Source organism: Pan paniscus, chromosome 4 (genome assembly GCF_029289425.2).
Source record: "Pan paniscus chromosome 4, NHGRI_mPanPan1-v2.0_pri, whole genome shotgun sequence".
Taxonomy (NCBI): domain Eukaryota; kingdom Metazoa; phylum Chordata; class Mammalia; order Primates; family Hominidae; genus Pan; species Pan paniscus.
Genome location: NC_073253.2, coordinates 74,631,821 through 74,645,363, shown reverse-complemented (window position 1 = coordinate 74,645,363; position 13,543 = coordinate 74,631,821). Strand labels below are relative to the sequence as shown.

The following is a 13,543-nucleotide window of genomic DNA, read 5'->3' as shown; positions in this document are numbered from 1 at the left end:
TTTTTCCCTCCATCTAATCATTTGATCATTTCATCAAGAAGCCTGAATAAAGCGGGAGTTAAACACGGTAGACTTAGAGATATTGAGCATGAAAATTCTCTTTTATTACTTTAAAATATTATAAAATAAATTTAATACTTGCATAAGATAGCAGAGAAATGATTACTGGCTTTTATCTGCTTACTGGTGATAACATCAATTTAAATGTCTTAATGTTCAACCTAGATTACAAAATGCCTCAATTTATATGCTCACTTTCATAAGCTAAGATTTTTTAGTTTTTTTCTTTGCTTTTATGTAGAAAGCATTTTTCTGCCCTGTAATATGAAACTATTATTAATGTTATTACTCATTTTTATAATATAATTAAAGTATTGATTGGCTTTTGTTGGCTATAATTTGGATTTACTTTTAACATTTAAGTATTTCATATACCTAAATTCCACTTTTCAGAATATTTCTGTTTATTTGATTGTTATTTTTACAGAACATGGTTGGAGAGTGGGCCTTACCAGAAGAAATGGTTGACAATTTACCACCCTCCAACAATTGCATACTGGGCCATATTCTTCACAGGCTAGTTGAAAAATCTCTTCCTCCTCGAGCGGAATCAACAACACCTGAATTACCTTCATTTGCTGTTAAAGGATGCTTATTGGGGAAAACATTAAGTGGAAAAACTACCATTTTAAGGTCTCTACAAAAAGGTAGAATTTCTTCTCCTACTCTCCCTGCCATTAGGTCCTATTTACACTGACTGTAGCTGCAAATGTCTATGTGTATAAAAAACATACAAGAAGCACTGCTGATATGTTGGGAAATCTCTGTCATCAAAAGTTTTGTAATTTTCCAGGCTACGATTATTCAGCCATAAAAATGAGTGAAATATTGATACATGCTACAACATGGATGATCCTTGACAACATTATGCTAAGTGAAAAAAGCCAGACACAAAAGGTCACATAGTGTATGAGCCCATTTGTATGAAATATCCAAAATAGGCAAATCCATAGAGAAAGAAGTGGAATTATTGGATGCCAGAGTCAGGGGTAGGGGAATGAGGAGTGACAGCAGTTGATTTAGGATTTCCTTTTAGGGTGATTAAAAATTTCAGGAACAAAATAATGGTGATGGTTGCACACATTATGAATGTCTAAGTGCTACTGAAATGTATCCTTTAAATGGTGGAAGTGCTTAACTTTATGTTTTATGAATTTTATCACAATTTTTATCTTTGTTTTATTTTTATTTATTTATTTATTTTTTCAAGACAGAGTCTCGCTCTGTCGGCCCAGGATGAAGTGCAGTGGCACAATCTCGGCCCACTGCAACCTCCGCTTCCCGGGTTCAAGCGATTCTTCTGCCTCAGCCTCCTGAGTAGCTGGGACTACAGGTGCGCACCACTACACCCAGCTAATTTTTGTATTTTTAGTAGAGACAGGGTTTCACCATGTTGGCCAGGGTGGTCTCAATCTCCTGATCTCGTGATCCACCCACCTCAGCCCCCAAAAATGCTGGGATTACAAGCATGAGCCACCGCGCCCAGCCTTATCACGTTCTTTAAAAAGAAGCTTGATCCGGCTGGGTGTGGTAGCTCATGCTTGTAATCCCTGCACTTTGGAAGGCCGAGACGGGTGGATCACCTGAGGTCAAGAGTTTGAGATCAGCCTGTCCAACATGGTGAAACCCCATCTCTACTAAAAATACAAAAATTAGCTGGGTGTGGTGGCATGCACCTGTAATCCCAGCTACTCAGGAGGCTGAGGCAGTAGAATTGCTTGAACCTAGGAGACGGAGGTTGCAGTGAGCTGAGACCATGCCACTGCACTCCAGCCTAGGCGACAGAGCGAGACTCCGTCTCAAACAAAACAAACCAAACAAAACAAAAAAGAAACTTGATCCAAAAGACTGTTCTAGCGGGCCTGAAAGACAGTGTTATAGGACAAAACCAGCACATAAAGACAACAATTTCCATTTCCCAAATGAAAAGCTATTTATAAAATTATCTTTTGTACTTTAGACTTTCCTATACAGATACTTTCTATTGACACTCTTGTCCAAGAAGCTATCCAAGCATTTCATGACAATGAAAAAGTCAGTGAGGTTCTACCAATTCAGAAAAAAGATGAAGAAGATGCTCTACCAGTTCTGCAAGAGGAGATTAAAGAAAGCCAGGCAAGTGTGATTCTAGTTTTCTCTTCTGCGCCTAGTACATTAGAGATTTGGAGCTGGATGGAATTTAAAAGGTCTTCTCTAGACCAGAAGTTTCTTCTGTACAGACTCAGAGAGTAAAAGTTTAGGTTCTGCAAAAGTCTAGAGAATAAATATTTAAGTTAAATATTTAGGACAAATTTTAGGCCAAGAGGTAAAATCGAGGATATTATGTGGGTACTTGTATAACAAGAGAGAAAACTCCTGCTTCCCACCAGTTTGTCTGGGTGGACTGTCTTGTGTGATGGGCCCCCTTTGGATCTAGTAGCCATCAGCTGGAGCCATTCTCCCAAGGAAAGAGCCACTAGCTGGTAAGTGGGGGTGGGTGAAGTGTTTGAATTGTGGAGGTTGGGAGGGTGGCATATGATTGTTTTAGGGGAACTCAAGAAGCCACCAACTCCTGGACCGAGATCCTCCCACTCAGCTTCTGGCAGTTGCTAACATCAAAGACCCCAGTGTATAGTCAGGGACCAATGCTGGCCCTGGGCAGTGGCTGAGGCAGGTGTTGAATCCCAGCAGGTACAGAGGTAGAGGAGGACTCCTGTCTTTGTCTCCAGTCTCACAGTGGTCGGCTGCTTAAGTGGTGTTCAGAAACTGTATGAAAACTGTCGGCAGGCCTTTGTGGTCTATGAGCTGTAGTATGCTGACACCTGATCTATATTAGTAGATCTCAATTGGGGGATGGCTCTCTGAAACGTTTACCTGTATCATATTCCCATCAATATTGCATCTCATTTCATTATTGCATGAAGATTCCTGGGGTGGAGGGGTGAATAGGAAAATGTAGCCCCACCTTCAGAATCCTTGATGTAGTCCAGCTCCTTCATTCTACAGAGCACACAGTAAAGACCCTAAGTGTGAATTGGTTTGCTTGGAGTCAGAAGGCTTGTCAATAGCTTCTCTATGATTAAGTTTCCAGATTGTAAGTCCACTACTCTTTCCTCTCTCTACCTTATGCTGCCTCTGCAATTGAATAAATTAGCTGATAATCTGATCCAGATCATTTGCATAGCCTGCAAAAATAAATACCATTTAACAATTAATTCTGAAAATAACTGGGAGAAGTTTTCTTTATGGTGGGCTATCTCTTCTTTCATGTTGTAATATCTTTATATTTTAATCAAAAAAGTAATAGATAATGTACATTTTAAAAAATTACCTTATGGCTGTGACTGACATCTCTAGGATTGTTCAAGATGGTTTTCCATAAACTTTACCCTTTCCTCAGGTTCCACTATCTTTTCAAAATAGTAGTTGGCATATTTTACATAGTAATTGAAGACCATTCAAAAGACAGATTACATCACAGGTTGCTGTGTATTTCTATAAGTGCAATTATCATCCAATATTGTTTGTTTCTGGAAATAAGAATTTAGGACTGAAACTTTAATCTCCTTTAAAATCATTAATGTTATAGATAAAAAGTATTGTATTTGTTCTCAAACCTTTACTTATAGATATAAAATTAGGAGGATTATTAAAATATAGCAATGGTAAAATCCCTCCCTGTGTGTGTTTTCTCTCCAAAGGATCCACAACATGTATTTTCAGCTGGTCCAGTTTCAGATGAAGTATTACCAGAAACAGAAGGTGAAACAATACTTAGTAAGATCTCAAAACAAATCATCTATTATTTACATTAGAGAGAGAAACAATGAGAGCACTTATATGTGAGCACAAACATGCTTTCAGGGAAATAAACGGGAACCAAGGGGAGTTTTACATAGTTGTCTACATATGGCCATTTGACAGAGGGAGCAAGATCGCTCTTGCCTACAGCTGGGGATAAGATGAAAATTACAAGGCAATCTTTTCAGCCTCCTTCGAATAGTTGATTAGTTTTGCTGCCATTATGAAAGAATCCAGGATAAATCATCCTCATTCTTCCTGTCTGTGCAAGGAGACAGACAGTCTTTTCTTGTTCTCACCTGTGTGTAAGACTGGGGGTATGAGTACAACTGGGGCTTTCTACATGCTCCTGCTTTGTTTATTGTATTGCAGAAGGCTGTAGGGGCTGGTCTTTTTAACCTGTATGCACAGTGGTTCCTAAGTTTATTCTCAGCCTTGGGCACTACCAATACAACTAAGTTTCCCAAACATAACAAAAAGTTATCTCCCTTGGGATCTGGGCTGCAGTCCTTCAGATCCTTTGTAGAACCATTGAAGGAAAACAATTTTAAGTATTAAATATTTTTTCCTGTATGTGCTAGTGAAGTCTTTGTCTTATTAAATAGCTTCCTCGTATTCTAGCATGAAGCCGAGCTCCTCCTGTGCTATCATTATTATTGCCATTACCATTGAACAATGTCCAGGTTTACTATGAGCATACAACACTCCAGAGAGGTTGGACTTTCCTTTCTTAAAAGGACACTATCTGTCCCTTATTCCTGTTATCTGTTTCTTAAGAGATAATTTTAGTTGTTTTTTAAAACTATTATAAGTGTTTTATTACATATTCTATTATACATTAGTCTAAGTAATTATAAACAAACTCCTAAAACTTCTGGGTTTTTTTTTTACATAGAATTTAACTTAAAACACCTCTGACTTCTAGAGTCATCTGCTTTTAAGATGTTTATCTGTAACTTGGTAATCCAGGAAAATAAAAGTGTAGAAAAATAACATTTTAACATTTTTTTGAAAAACTTGACCGTCTTCTGAAAAGCGAACCCCGACTGTGTTAAAGTATTCCTAATGATATTTTTATGCACTCAGATCATGCAGGAAGGGAGCGGGGAAGGGAGGGAGGTAGGGAGGGAGGGGAAACACCAAGACACATAGTGACCAGGATCTTAATGGTGTGAGTGAAGGTAAAAGCTATGCTGTGGTGATTCTATTATTTCCTTCCTCTGAGCATCTCAGGCATAGCTGGATCTGATAACCCTTATGTCCAAAACCATAGATGGTCAAATACTACTTTGGTTGTTAGGTGTAAATACCAGAAATTTGTTCTTACCACTTTTCCTATTGCTAGGTGGTAATGCTGATAAAACACCAAAAGCTGAAGAAGTCAAATCAAGTGATAGTTTCTTAAAAGTAAGTATTATGATCTAATTTTAGCTACTAACATATTAAAACCTGTCATGATTAATGGTGTTTTGGAGTGTCTTCAAATGCAATGAAATTGCAATGTGCTCTTCTTTGGTTTCAAAGTTAATTTGATGGTATAATATTAGCTCACCTGACTTTACTTAGCATTCTTTGTATTCTCAATATTTATATTGAAAGCAGTGGAAATTATTCTTCACTTTTGCCAGGGTGATAAACTTGTGCTTTTAAAACTTTTAGACTGAGACCAAATTCATTTCATCTTTACCATTTAATTTATTGACTTTTATTTCGCTCATACCCTCTTTACCTTTAAATATTTTTTCCAGAATTTATCCTTACTCTTGTTGGTGACTCTTCAGAATTTGTTTATTAATTCCTGAAAAACTGTTTACAACAGTTCACTCACTATTTCTCCTAATGGAAACTAAATGGTCATCAAATAAAATGACCAGACTAAATCAAGTGGAATTTTATTTTTTGTATTATATTTGATTTTTTTATTATGCATCTCATCATGAAAAACAGTTTTATAATATTTTAGGTTTCAAAACTGCTTAAAGATAGAAAAAGTTTTGGAAGGATATACACCAAACTGTAAACAAGATGAGCAATGGGAAGGGAAATGGGTTCAGAAAAAACAGGAAAAGGGGACTTACAATTTTTACTCTGTGAATTTGAAATATGAATTAGCAGAAAGTATGTTTTATATTTACATCTATTGATTTTAAAATCTCACAAATTCCATATTCAATTCAATTCCAAGAGCATACATTGTTTTGTACACTGTTTTAATAACTTGGATATATCAGTGAATACAAAAGACAGGATTTCCTGCCCTTATTGTGTTTACATTCTAATGGAGAGAGACATAATAAACTATGAACATAGAGATAAATATGATATTGAAGATGATGATGAGTGTCATGAGAAAAGGAAACATGGAGTGGAGGAAGGGGAGCAGGAACACAGGCCAAGGGCAGCAAAAGAGGCACAGTTGGTCACCTTATGACATCGGGCAGGCCTCCTTGGGAAAGGGAGCCTTAAGCAGATTGAAAGAGGTGAGAGAACCTGCCCACTGGATCTGGGGAAGTGTTCCAGGCCATGAGAATAGTGAGGCAGGAAGGTGCCTGGCCAGCGGGGCCAGAGAGTATTTAGTAAGGGATGAGGTAAGAGACATGGGTGAGAAAGGAAAAGAATCAGGTCAGTCAGGGCCTCAGGCAATTATTAGGACATTTGGAGTAAAAGGGAGAATTTTAGCAGGGTTTGGAATAGAGCCATACCATTTGACATAAAATTCTCACTCTGGTGGCTGAGCTAAGAATAGACTCTGGGGAAGTTCCTGTTTCAGTGATATTGAGTAGCTTGTATTGGACTAACCTATAAATAACAAGTATAAACACTAGGCAAAATATAAAAGATAATTATTTGAGTGCTAAAAGAAGACATCAAACAAGGAAGCAGCAAACAACAGGCAGAAAATCTGTGGAATTTGACCATGGAAAGATGAGAACTTCACTGGTCAAGGGCCATGTTTATATGGGTTTTCCCTAGAGGGCATGCCCCTGTCTGCGTGGCATGAGTGGCTAGAGCCCAAGAAGAGAGCTCAATCTTTCTGATTTAAGGTATTAGAGAATTAAGTTTGGGGATGCAAGAGCTGCTGCAACTGAAGAGTACGATCTTGGAAGGGAGGGAGGCTCGAAGGAAGAGCCTCAAATTCTGTGCACACATTTTCCTGAAATGCTTCCCTGACTCCCGAACTGTGCCACATGATCAGTGTCATCATCAGAGAGCCTGGTCATTTAATTAACTTTTCCTCCAAATGTTTGGAATTTGACTTTTAAATTAGTCATCTTCTGTCATTTCTTGTTTATTTTCCCAGCTCACTACACGTGCTCAGCTTGGTGCAAAATCAGAACAGTTGCTGAAGAAAGGAAAGAGCATTCCTGATGTGCTGCTTGTTGACATCATGGTAAATGCTATTAAGTATGTATTGCATTTTTCTTCCTCTCATCTATTTAATATATTCTTTATCACACAAAGATGTATAAAGAATAATACGGATTTTTTGTTTTAATATCTCATACATTTCACTCATCTGTATATGAAAATATACAGCAATGAAAAGGTAGATTTATTTTGTGACTTACGTGCCTATATTCCGCTTCTTCTCCCATACCAAGCTTGACTTCTTTTACCCAGATGTGAATAAAGTCAGGTTCTATTACCTGTGGGGAATTCAATGAGAAATTGAGTAATTGGAAAAGCCAAGGGAAAGACTCAATTGTGTGGTCACAGACCACGGGGAAAAAAGAAGCCATAGAGACTTGGCTGACAAATGTAATAAAGAGAGAAGGTCAGCAGGCTGGAGAAAACTGTCAAAAAGCCCCCTGAGAAAGAGCTGCAAACAACTTAGAGTAGGTAAGGAAGCAGAACTGAGTAGTGAGATGTGGGATGTGGAAACAGTGAGACCAAGAGAGATGAGGAAGGAGGGCTGAGAGTTCTACTCTGCATCTGGAATGGACTTCCCTTAGTGTTTTCTTAAAAGATGACATTAAAAATTTAAGTTGCTTCTCAATGATGATATGTCTAGAAATCAGATCACAGGGCTGCCCAGAGCTAGGAGGGGCCTCACTCTAATAGTTGTAACATTTCCCAGAAGTGGCGATAAAGCATGTTTCAGCCATGGGATTCTTTGCTTCTGCTCCAAATAAAAATGTATATGAAAAGCATCAGATAGATATAAAGCAGTTCTTCACTTTAGTTTCAGTGGAACTGAAACCTCCACACCCCATCGTCAGAACTCCATTACCCTCCTTCCACCAGTACCATCCTTATTGCCCCTGAGGCTCCTCCAGATGACAGTCATCAGTGTGAAATCTTTGATCCAGTCTAAATCTATCGTTTTTCTGTAAGGAAAGGGAGGCACATGACAGTTCAGTGAGGTGCTCCAGTTACATGTCTGGCTAGTGGTATAGCCCCAGCCAAAGTCCATGTCTCCTGACTCCCCATCACCTCATGTCCTCAAACTACAGCTGAACAAGGGTAGCCCTCACCTCCCCGTTCCTCTGAAGTGGCTTCTGTGACTGTGGGTGGACGAAGGAACTCAAGGAAATTCTCTTTCCCATCTTAGGCCAATGAATCAACAAATTTATTCTATGCAGAATGCTTCACCAAGCTCTGGACAAGTTATAAAACCAAAATGAAGTCTTTTCCTGCTCTTAATAACCTAATGAGAGAAATATAGACAGTGACCTGAAGACAGCTTGATACTGTGGAAAGATCATTGGATTTGGGTGATTTTTAGTTTCGTGACTTTGAACAATAATGAAATTTCCTTTAACTTCTGTTTTCCCCCTCCTTCCTTGTTACACTATTGGAAGGATCACATGCAGGCCCCAAAGTAGACTCAGAAACCTTTGGAAAGGGGATTCCATTGTTTAATATAAGTTCTGACAGAAATAAATGAAATTATACCTTTTAATCGAAAGGCCAAAAACACAATTTTGCATAATTTAAGGGCTTAGAAGAACAAAGTCAAAGTTTACGCCTTTCTCACCTTGTTTTCCAGCTGCAAATTAAAACAATAATTATTCAACACCCACTCTCTAAAGAGGACACTGTGCTGAGTGCAAAAACCCAATTGCACTTCAGCGTCCTATAATCTAACTGAGATTTTAAAAGACTCACTTGAATTTGTGTTAAGCAGAGAAATATAACCACTTGCATGGCAAAGTGGAAGTCAGAGAAATTCAGATCAGGATACTATGACTCTACACAGGCTTGGGTGGGATAGGAAGAGCTCTCCAGGTTGGCAGTACAAGTATCCAGTATGTGCTAAGCTCTGTGCTGCGTTTTTTAAATGCATCATTTCAGGTCATCCTCACAACTACCTTATGAGGTATGTTATGTTACCCCATTGTATAAATTAGGAAACTGAGGTGCAAAGGAGGAACAGTCTGTGAACACAATATAGAAAATGCAGTTCATACTCATATAACATTGAGGAGATGAGTTTGTTTGAAGTAAATGGTTCAAAATTGTAAGAGATAACAAGTTATAGAGAAATAAAGTGTTGATATGGTTTGACTGTGTCCCCATCCAAATCTCATCTTGAATTGTAGCTCCCATAATTCCCACATGTTGTGGGAGGGACCTGGTGGGAGATGATTGAATCATGGGGGCGGTGCTTTCCTGTGCTGTTTTCGTGATAGTGAATGGTCTCACAAGATGTGATGGTTTTAAAAACGGGAGTTTCTCTGCACAAGCTCTCGATTTGCCTGCTGCCATCCATGTGACTTTCTCCTCCTTGCCTTCTGCCGTGATTGTGAGGCTTCCCCCACCATGTGAAACTGTAACACCAATTAAATCTCTTTCTTTGTAAATTGCCCAGTCTTGAGTATGTCTTTATCAGCAGCATGGAAAGGGACTAATACAGGTGTGGCCAGTTAATTTTAATGTGTTAAAGCCTCTGGAATAGATTTGGAGGGCAGCACAGTATCCACAGAAGTATTTTAAGCAAGGGAGTGATTGTGGCACATCAGTAAACCTAATCTTTTAGCTATGAAGTAATGAAATTCATGCAGTAGGAAGTTATTGTGGAATTGAAAGAAAAAGGAAAGATTCATCATAGTATTTCCAAAGTACTTGTGTCTAACAAAATATTCATGAGTTGTCCTGTTTCAATTTAGCAAGATACCTGTGAATCAAGACTGTATCCTAGATGGTTTTCCAATGACTTTAAACCAAGCACAGCTTCTGGAAGAAGCTCTTACAGGCTGCAATAGAAACCTCACAGAATTGGAAAGAAAAAAAGCACAAAAATCCACATTGGCTATTGATCCTGCGACTTCCAAAGAAATACCTCTTCCCTCTCCTGCATTTGATTTTGTCATATTATTAGATGTTTCAGATACTTCCTCAATGAGTCGCATGAATGATATTATAGGTAAGCTGGACACCTTTTTTGACACTCTTTTTACAATGAAAACTCTTTGTTCTTTGAATCAGTGAATACTCCCATTTACAATTATAAATGAGTACAAAATAATCCACTTCAGCCTATCAAATAATTATCTAGTTGAGCACAGTTGCCTCTTGCTTTGACTGTTAGCATTCAGCGCTGTGGGCAAAGCCGGAACTAGTGAATTCCAGTCCAACGGCAAGCATCTCACTGAACCTTTCCATCAACTTGGGAGTTCCCCTGGCATTGGGGTGTTTTTTTGAGACGTGCACTTATGGAGGAGTGCTTTGTGGCTGTCTAGCGTGTTTTCGTGGGTCACCCTCTTGAGGGTCATAAACCACATCTGGGCTGCAAGAAAGGATCTGATAACATCCTTTTCTTGGACTGGGTATTAACTCTAAAGAGTGGTATCAGTTGGCTGAAAACTTCACATGATGGGTGAATCTTCCTACAAAAATTCATAGTTTAACTGTTTTTCAACCTTGAAAAATACCCTTTATTCCACAAATTAAATACTTATGGGTAAAAGCACTTATTCTTGAACCTTGGCTTTCTTACATATAAGGTATTTGACCTTGAGAAAGTTACCTTATTGTTCTAAGCCTTGGTGTCACAACCTATATGATAACATGGCTCATTGTATTGTTATGGGTATTAAATGAGATCAGAGCTACATGCTTAGGACAGAATCTGGCACATGATAATAAGCGTGTGGTAAATACATCAGGGAAAAATGATGGAAGACTTTGAAATCAACAAATGATTGCCTTCACATCATTTTACTAGAAGGCTGAATATTGCCTCTTGGACCCTTGGGGGTACCTGATTCTATAGGGGTCTGTGCCTCTCACTGGTTTTGACTCAATTCTTCTATAACTCTGTAAATAGTAGGAAATTGATAGTAATGCAAATGATTCGTGTTCTTAGAAATGAAAATAAATTTGGTTCAGCTGAGACAATTTCCACACTGTAAAAAATATGATTTTAAATACTCGAGCCCAGGAGTTTGAGATCAGCCTAGGAAACGTGACAAGGCCCTGTCTCTACAAAAAATAAAAATATTAGCCCAACGTGGTGGCACATGTCTGTGATCCTAGCTACATGGGAGGCTGAGGTGGGAGGATCACTTGAGCCCAGGAATTCAAGGCTGCAGTGAGTCATGATCACACCACAGCACTTCAACCTGGGTAACAGAGTGAGACCCTGTCTCCAAAAAAATTGCATTGCTCTGTAGATAATAGCCAGAATTTAGTGGGGAGAGCAAAGGAATAAGTGTTTAGAAGCAGCAGCTAATGGAGAAGAAGAAAGCCTGGGAGAGTAGTGTCTCATAAGCCAAGGGAGGACAAATCTTCAAGGCAAATGTGTCATCCAATCCCCCTTCCAGACCAGCAGGATCCTGGGCTGAGTGGGAGCCTAGCCACTAGGGTTGGGTGCAGCATGCAGTTCTGCAGTTCTCGGGGTCTATGGAGAAACCTGAAGAACATCTTCACAGAGAAACACACTACATCCAAAGCCACGTGGGCTACAAAGTCCTGCCAGGGCTGGGCTGAGGTAAATGATCCAGACTCAAAGCCAATGGGCAGGAGACTGGGGGATGTAAGGAGGGGGAATGGCCATTGTGAGAGTAAAAGGCTGCATTGGAATGGAAGAGGAGGTGACTGCCTCCGCTGTTTAGCCATTGGTCAGCCTGAGACAGAACAGTAATGTTCACATCTGGTGAGAGGTACAGATAGGTTTTGAGTTCAGGCATCAAATACTGACCCTTTGTGGCTAATGGTGACTGAAAAAGAACAGGAAGGGGCTTCTGGGACCGATAATGTTTGTATATCTGGGTGCTGACTGTCTTCAGTTCATTAATTCGAGCAGATGTATATTAGTGTATGCGTTTTTTGGCAAGTGTAATGCAACAAAGACTATAAAAATTAAAAAGAAATCCAGAACCTGGAGTCACATTGCCTGGAATCAAATCCCTTCTCTACCATTTATGAACTGTGCAATTTGGAGCCAATTATAGAATCTCAATCCCAATTACAAGTTTTTGTTGAGTATAAAATGACATAATATATGTAACAGCTTTTAAGAATTGTACGCTAAATTTTACCTATAAGTACTACAGAGAAGCCAAAATAAGGACTGAAATGTGTCCTTTGGCATGTTTGGTGACTGGTATGCGAGCCATTTCATGGAGGGTGGGAGAGAGAAGGAAGGATTGCAGTGTATTGAGGTGTGAGTGGGAGGGACAGAGATAGAGAGTGAGTGGAGATAACTCCCAAGAAGTTTATCTCTGAAAGAAAAAAAAAGAGCCATGGTCACAGGATATTTGTTACTTTTTTATTTTTTTTTATTTCTCTCTTTATTTATTTTAGAAAAGGGTCTCTATATATACATGAAAGAGCTCAACTGATTTTTTTTAGCTAGGGAATTAGTAAGAATAAAGGTTGTGTATTTTTATTCAAAGATGCCTACCAGCATAAGTCTTAAAAAAATGATATCATTTAAGGCTGGTACAGCTAAAGGATACAGAAACTGGAGTGGTTAAGAGGCAGGGAGAACTTGAAGTGTTCATTCATGCAGTTTAGGTTTGCTAGAAAGCATAAAGTGAAGTCAGGATAATGCAGATAAATTTGGAAAAAAGGAGGTAGGAATTTAGGGACTGGATGCTAGTGAAGAGATTCATCAACTATACAGGAGTGCTGGAAAGTTTGTGGTAGGAGTATAGGTCTTTAGGATTGCAAAGATGGAGCCATTCAGGGTGATCACAAAATTCATTGGCCATGGTACAGAGTACCACGAGTGAAGGGAAGGGGAAGGAGCACTGCCTGGGGCTCGGGGGTTGGGAGGTTGGAGAGAGAGGAATGCTGATCCATGCACTGAAGTCCTGACAGCAGTGAGGTAGCGACCATGAGATGGTGCATGGGCATCTCCCAATAAGAGCACTCCCACAGTTTTCTTCAGTCACCTATTCCAATGTGATCCTTGGGTTTTATGAATCATTTTAAAGCATCATTCTGTATTCTAAATTCATTTCACCTTGTTCTGTTATGAATGGAGATGAAGAACAACTGATTACTATATCCTGTGAGGGTTCTTCATTTGCTCGAACTCTATTAATTTGCTATTCAATGTTCTCTTGCATTGAGTAATTCTAATTTCTTTTAATCTAGTTCAAGGCTTTCTTTCCTCTTTATGATTTTTTATTTATTCTAAATTGGTAAGTATTCTGGACTTCGTACCATTAATCCAGAATAGGACTCAATCAGAGCTGTTGAGATTGGTTTTTTTGTTTGTTTGTTTTTGATCTCTTTGGGTCTATTCCTTTAT

At 38.9% G+C, this 13,543-nt stretch overlaps 1 protein-coding gene across 1 annotated transcript in view; it reads left to right on the top strand.

The window, feature by feature from the left end:
* The window catches only part of SPEF2 (sperm flagellar 2), a 197,891-nt gene that overhangs the window by 72,887 nt on the left and 111,461 nt on the right, over positions 1 to 13,543 (top strand). Inside the window, exons 11-16 of the mRNA XM_034960179.4 lie at positions 488 to 707; positions 2,021 to 2,175; positions 3,741 to 3,816; positions 5,186 to 5,247; positions 7,142 to 7,245; positions 9,951 to 10,207. Of these exons, the coding sequence (XP_034816070.1) occupies positions 488 to 707; positions 2,021 to 2,175; positions 3,741 to 3,816; positions 5,186 to 5,247; positions 7,142 to 7,245; positions 9,951 to 10,207 (874 nt within the window). The remainder of the gene's footprint in view (positions 1 to 487; positions 708 to 2,020; positions 2,176 to 3,740; positions 3,817 to 5,185; positions 5,248 to 7,141; positions 7,246 to 9,950; positions 10,208 to 13,543) is intronic.